Source organism: Cebus imitator, unplaced genomic scaffold (genome assembly GCF_001604975.1).
Source record: "Cebus imitator isolate Cc_AM_T3 unplaced genomic scaffold, Cebus_imitator-1.0 Scaffold0, whole genome shotgun sequence".
NCBI classification, from domain to species: domain Eukaryota; kingdom Metazoa; phylum Chordata; class Mammalia; order Primates; family Cebidae; genus Cebus; species Cebus imitator.
The window spans coordinates 6,303,598-6,308,584 of NW_016107315.1; the positions used below are offsets into that span (position 1 = coordinate 6,303,598).

The following is a 4,987-nucleotide window of genomic DNA, read 5'->3' on the forward strand; positions in this document are numbered from 1 at the left end:
GTTGACCAGGATGGTCTCGATCTCTTGACCTCGTGATCCACCCACCTCGGCCTCCCAAAGTGCTGGGATTACAGGCTTGAGCCACCGCACCCAGCTTCAAAATAAACATTTTAAAAAATGAACTAAAGTTAATTCAGGCTGGGCATGGTGGCTCATGCCTGCAATCCAGGACTTTGAGAGGCCAAGGCAGGTGAATCGCCTCAGGTCAGGGGTTCGAGAACAGCCTGGCCAACATGGCGAAACCGCATCTCTACTAAAAATACAAAAATTAACTGGGCATGTTGGCAGGCGCCTGTAATCCCAGCTACTAGGGAGGCTGAGGCACAAGAATCGCTTGAACCTGAGAGGCAGAGGTATGTAGTGAGCCAAGATCACGACAGTGTACTCCAGCCTAGGCAACAGAGCAAGACTCTGTCTCAAAAAATGATAATAATAAATAAAGTTAATTCAAGAAAAGCTAAACCTGACATGTCAAAGAACAGCCCTACGTCTGGAGGTGGCCCTGAGGAGAAACCTCTTGCTGTGTGGCTGGAGCTCCCCCGACACCACAATAGGTCACTGTCACCTCCATGTATTCCCAACATGTACTCTCAGACCAGGCAGGCCAGGTCCTCAGTGATGCCAGAACACACCACAGACTCCCTCTTCCTACGCCAATTCACCAAGCCTCACCAAGCCTCCTTCCCGCCATCCTTCCACCCCACCCCCCAGTCTCTACATGGCACCTGACCCATCTCTGACCCCATCATATACAGATGTACATGGAATTTCCTGTAAACATCGATTATAATGCAACTTGATAAAATGAGCCACTGGAAGGAAAATACTGTGTCTTACCTAAAGCCGCCTCACCAGAGATAAAACATGGCATTCTAATACCTCAGGCACGTGGGTAAGACCAGTCTTGTGTTCCTGTCACCTCTAATATCTGGAATCTGCTCACCCTCCAGAGCCCAGATCAAACATTCCCCCCATAAAGAAGTCCTCCCTCAACAGGGGCCAAGACCCTGCCTCGGCATGCTGGCACCATCAGCTGTAAGGACCTCAAGGACAGGGAACCAGGCCCCGTAACAGAAGGTGCCAATACAAGCTCCTTGCTGCAGGAACAGGCTTTTCCCCTCTCCCCAGACTTCAAGGGTTTTATCCACCAGCCTCACTGACACATGACCCTCCAGCCACTGCAAAGCTTGCTCCTTCCCAGACAGGCCCCTACCATGCTAAGGCGCGTCTGCTCATCAGCGCGTATGCGTCAGGCCAAAGCTCAGACTGCCTCCAGTTCTACCAGTCAGTCCTTGTTCTGTGCTCCTGTCACAGGGAGTACATCCCTTTCCCTTTATCTCACCAGTTGCCTGTCCCCTCTTCCTCGCCTTTCTCCAGGTTCGTTACCTCTCACCATCAGCCGTAACTAAAATGTGGTTCCCAGAGCCAAATGCACCAGTGAAATGGTGCAGCTGACCATCCAGAGTAAAGCGGGCCTATTTCCATCTTGTTCTGCGAACTGAACCTCCACCAACATGGGTTGAGATTAGTAACGTCTCAGGTAGTAAGACACAATCCCAACCCCCTCCTATTACTGTGCCATCAGCTAACTCCACAGCCCCTTTCAAGAGAACTGCCATGGCTGGGAGTGATGGCTCACACCTGCAATCCCAACACTTTGGGAAGCCAAGGCGGAAAGATCGATTGAGTCCAAGATTTTAAGACCAGCCTTGGCAACACAGTGAGACCCTTGTCTCTACAAAAAAATGTTAAAAAATTAGGCAGGTATGGTGGCACATGCCTATGGTCCCAGCTACTCAGGAGTCTGAGGTGAAAGGATTACTTAAGCCCAGGAGGTCAAGGCTGCAGGGAGCTGTGATCGTGCCACTACACTCCAGCTTGGGTCACAGAGACCCTGTCTCAAAACACGAGAAGACTGCCAGCTGTCTGCCACACTGCCTCCGCCGTGTTGTCGACTGCTTCCTCGATCTTCACTGCAGTCACAAGTCCTGCTCATCAGCGCGTATGCGTCAGGCCAAAGCTCAGACTGCCTCCAGTTCTACCAGTCAGTCCTTGTTCTGTGCTCACATTATTCACTTTGGCCACAAAGCCCAGGTTATCAGGATCATACTGGACACCAGGTTCTGCCTCCCAAAACAGGCTCGGCTCCTCCCAACTTTATACTATTCGGAACGATGAGCAAGTTGCCTTCTGGCTTCACCAGGTTCAGGCCAACGGTGTGAAAAAGGCTGGGCCACAGGCAAAGCATCTCCACAGGGGCTCTGGGGAAGGCATGGAAACAGCCACAGAGCCTACAAATGAGGCCCGCACACCAGCTGTCTTTGTGCCAAGCAAAAGGCCTGATGTGGTGGTTTCATTTCCTAGAAAATGAGACCCATTTGCCACGAGTAGAGTGGTGCTTCAAGACATCCTCGTGCATCACACCCAGGACCTTCCTGGACTCACCTTCAGTTTCTTGCAGGCCAAGGCTGCCGCCTTATTCTCAGCCTCTGCTTTGCGGCGCCCTTTGGCAACAAAGGTCATGGGGCAGGGCCAGAGCAGGGTGAGTGTAGACAACTTGGTCTTGGTCCCCACAGTATGGAACTGCATGAGGTTCTACATGGAAGGCAAGAGAGGTAGTTACAGAAAGGTAGGAAATGAGAAGAGACTTGGGGCCTTCTCAGAATGCCAAGGAGCCCAGACATGGAAGGAAGTACCGCCTCGGCAGGTGCCAGGCATGAGCCACGCTGGAAGTGCTGCTGCACAGCCAGAAGCAGGCCCATGGGCTCAGGCAGCCTAGTCCCGGGCTTGCTTCTCCTGCTATAGCTCAACTTCCACTGCAGAAGACAGTGCTTGGGCAATGCCACTACCTGCCCTCCTAACCCACCATCCCCTCGGCACCTTCGTGGCAGCTGTGGGTTGAAGCTGTCAGCATGAGCTAAAAACCAGGCACATACTGCAGGCGCAAAAAGGCCCTGCACCTGGACAGAAGCTCTGCTTACCCAAAGCCTCTTGGCCTGGTAGCAAGAGAGAAATTCATACCTCACCATAGACCCAGACCTCTAACCCCTCCCACTGACAACCCACCACCCAGAACAGGCATGGGTCGTCTGCTCCAGCAGCCCCCGGCCCTCTCCCTGTACTGCTGGACTTGGCCTCTGCTCTGTCACACCTACTTTTCCTTCCGAGCCAGAGCTCCTCCAGCTGGCCTAGGTGTGGGCTGGAGGAACAGGCCCCTCAGCCTTCCGTAAGCCTGCCTTTGGGAACACTGGATGTGACCAAGTAAGTACCCCACACACACTTCTGGGAGACCTAACTCACCTTAGCTGTGGAGGATGATGTTGCAATCTGAATCACCTTGGCCAGAAGGTTCTTGGGAAGTGGAAACTGGGTCAGAGCCCTAATGGCACTGTCATCATCTGTCATCTCAAAGGAACTCCCCCTGGAAGGAACAAAAGTTTAGCTGAAAGTTATCTCTCTTCGTGGACCCATTTCCTCAAGGCTCTCAGATGCAAGAGTGAGGACACTGCACTGCAGCAGGGAGCCAGGAGGCATGAACTGGATGGGAAACTGGACATCTCTGCTCCTCCCACAGTCACACCGCATGGGGAGTGCTCCCTCCATGCCCCCACACAGATAAGACAGCAGAGGGCAGAGGCTCCACACTGCTGTTCTGCAAAAGCCCAGCCACACAGTGGAAGACCATAGCTGGCTTCTATGCAGACATATGCTGAGTGACGGGACACACGGGATGAAATGTGAGGCGGGGCACTCCCATCTCAGGGAAGGCTAGCAAGGAACATTCGCACATCCCCGTGTCAAGGCACAGCCAGCCTCTATTGCATCCCCAGCCCCCTTCTGTACCTTGAGTCCCTGAGTGGGGTGTGGGAATCCTGCTGGGTCATGGACAAGAAGTCGGTAACATCTATGGTCCCTTCTTCTAGCTCTTCCTCCTCATCCTCCTCTTCATCCCGAACCAAAGAGCGGGATAGGCCCCCAGGCCCCCCTGGCCGAATGCTCTCCGGATTCAGCTGCCTCCAGGAGGTAGGGGGCATGGTGGGTTCCGGACGCCACCAGCTGTCAGCAGGGGAGCCAAAGCGATCAGCTAGCACTCGGTATTTGGCTGCGTCAAACAACTCATTCCGGGGACCCAGCAGACCCCAGCCCTGGAGGGGAAAAGGGATGCTGTAAAGATTCATACCATCTTTACCCCAGTCAGCATGGCCCGTGTCCATCTACACCATGAAGTCCCTTGTGTTGTGGAGCCAGTTTTTTATCTGTTAACCCACTTCAGCCCCTACTCCAGAAGTAGGCATGGAACACTGAAAGATGCCTAGCTTTGAGACACATAATCCCACATAGCAATGGGTGAGCAGAAGATACTTTTTTTTTACTTTTTGACACAGGGTCTCACTCTGTCACCCAGGCTGGAGTGTAGTGGCACAATCACGGCTCACTACAACCTCTGCCTCCTAGGTTCAGGTGACACTTCCACTTCAGCCTCCCAAGTACAGGCATGAACCACCGCGTCCAGCTAATTTTTGTAGAGACAGGGCTTCGCCATGTTGCCCAGGCTGGCCTCAAGTGATCCACTCGCCTCAGCCTCCCAAAGTGCTTGGGAGGCATAAGCCACCACACCCAGCCCAAGAAGATACATTCATACTGTGATCTAGGAAGCTTCAGTAAATACAGCAATTAAAACCTACATAGCCAGCTGGGTGAAGTGGCTCACCCCTGTACTTCCAGCACTTTGGGAGACTGAGGTGGGCAGATCACCTGAGGTCAGGAGTTCAAGACCAGCCTGACCAACATGGTGAAACCCCGTCTCTATTAAGAAATATATATACATGCCGGGCGCGGTGGCTCATGCCTATAATCACAGCATTTTGGGAGGCCGAGGCGGGTGGATCACAAGGTCAAGAGATCGAGACCATCCTGGTCAACATGGTGAAACCCCGTCTCTACTAAAAACTACGAAAAATTAGCTGGGCATGGTGGCGCGTGCCTG

The 4,987-nt window shown here is 53.1% G+C and overlaps 1 protein-coding gene across 7 annotated transcripts in view; it reads right to left on the reverse strand.

The window, feature by feature from the left end:
- The window catches only part of DHX30 (DExH-box helicase 30), a 61,559-nt gene that overhangs the window by 4,933 nt on the left and 51,639 nt on the right, over positions 1-4,987 (reverse strand). For all 7 annotated transcript variants that reach the window (XM_017518063.2, XM_037729375.1, XM_017518008.2 and 4 more), the window contains 3 exons: positions 3,844-4,145; positions 3,301-3,421; positions 2,446-2,595 (listed from right to left, as the gene is read on the reverse strand). In XM_017518063.2, the coding sequence (XP_017373552.1) occupies positions 2,446-2,595; positions 3,301-3,421; positions 3,844-4,145 (573 nt within the window). The remainder of the gene's footprint in view (positions 1-2,445; positions 2,596-3,300; positions 3,422-3,843; positions 4,146-4,987) is intronic.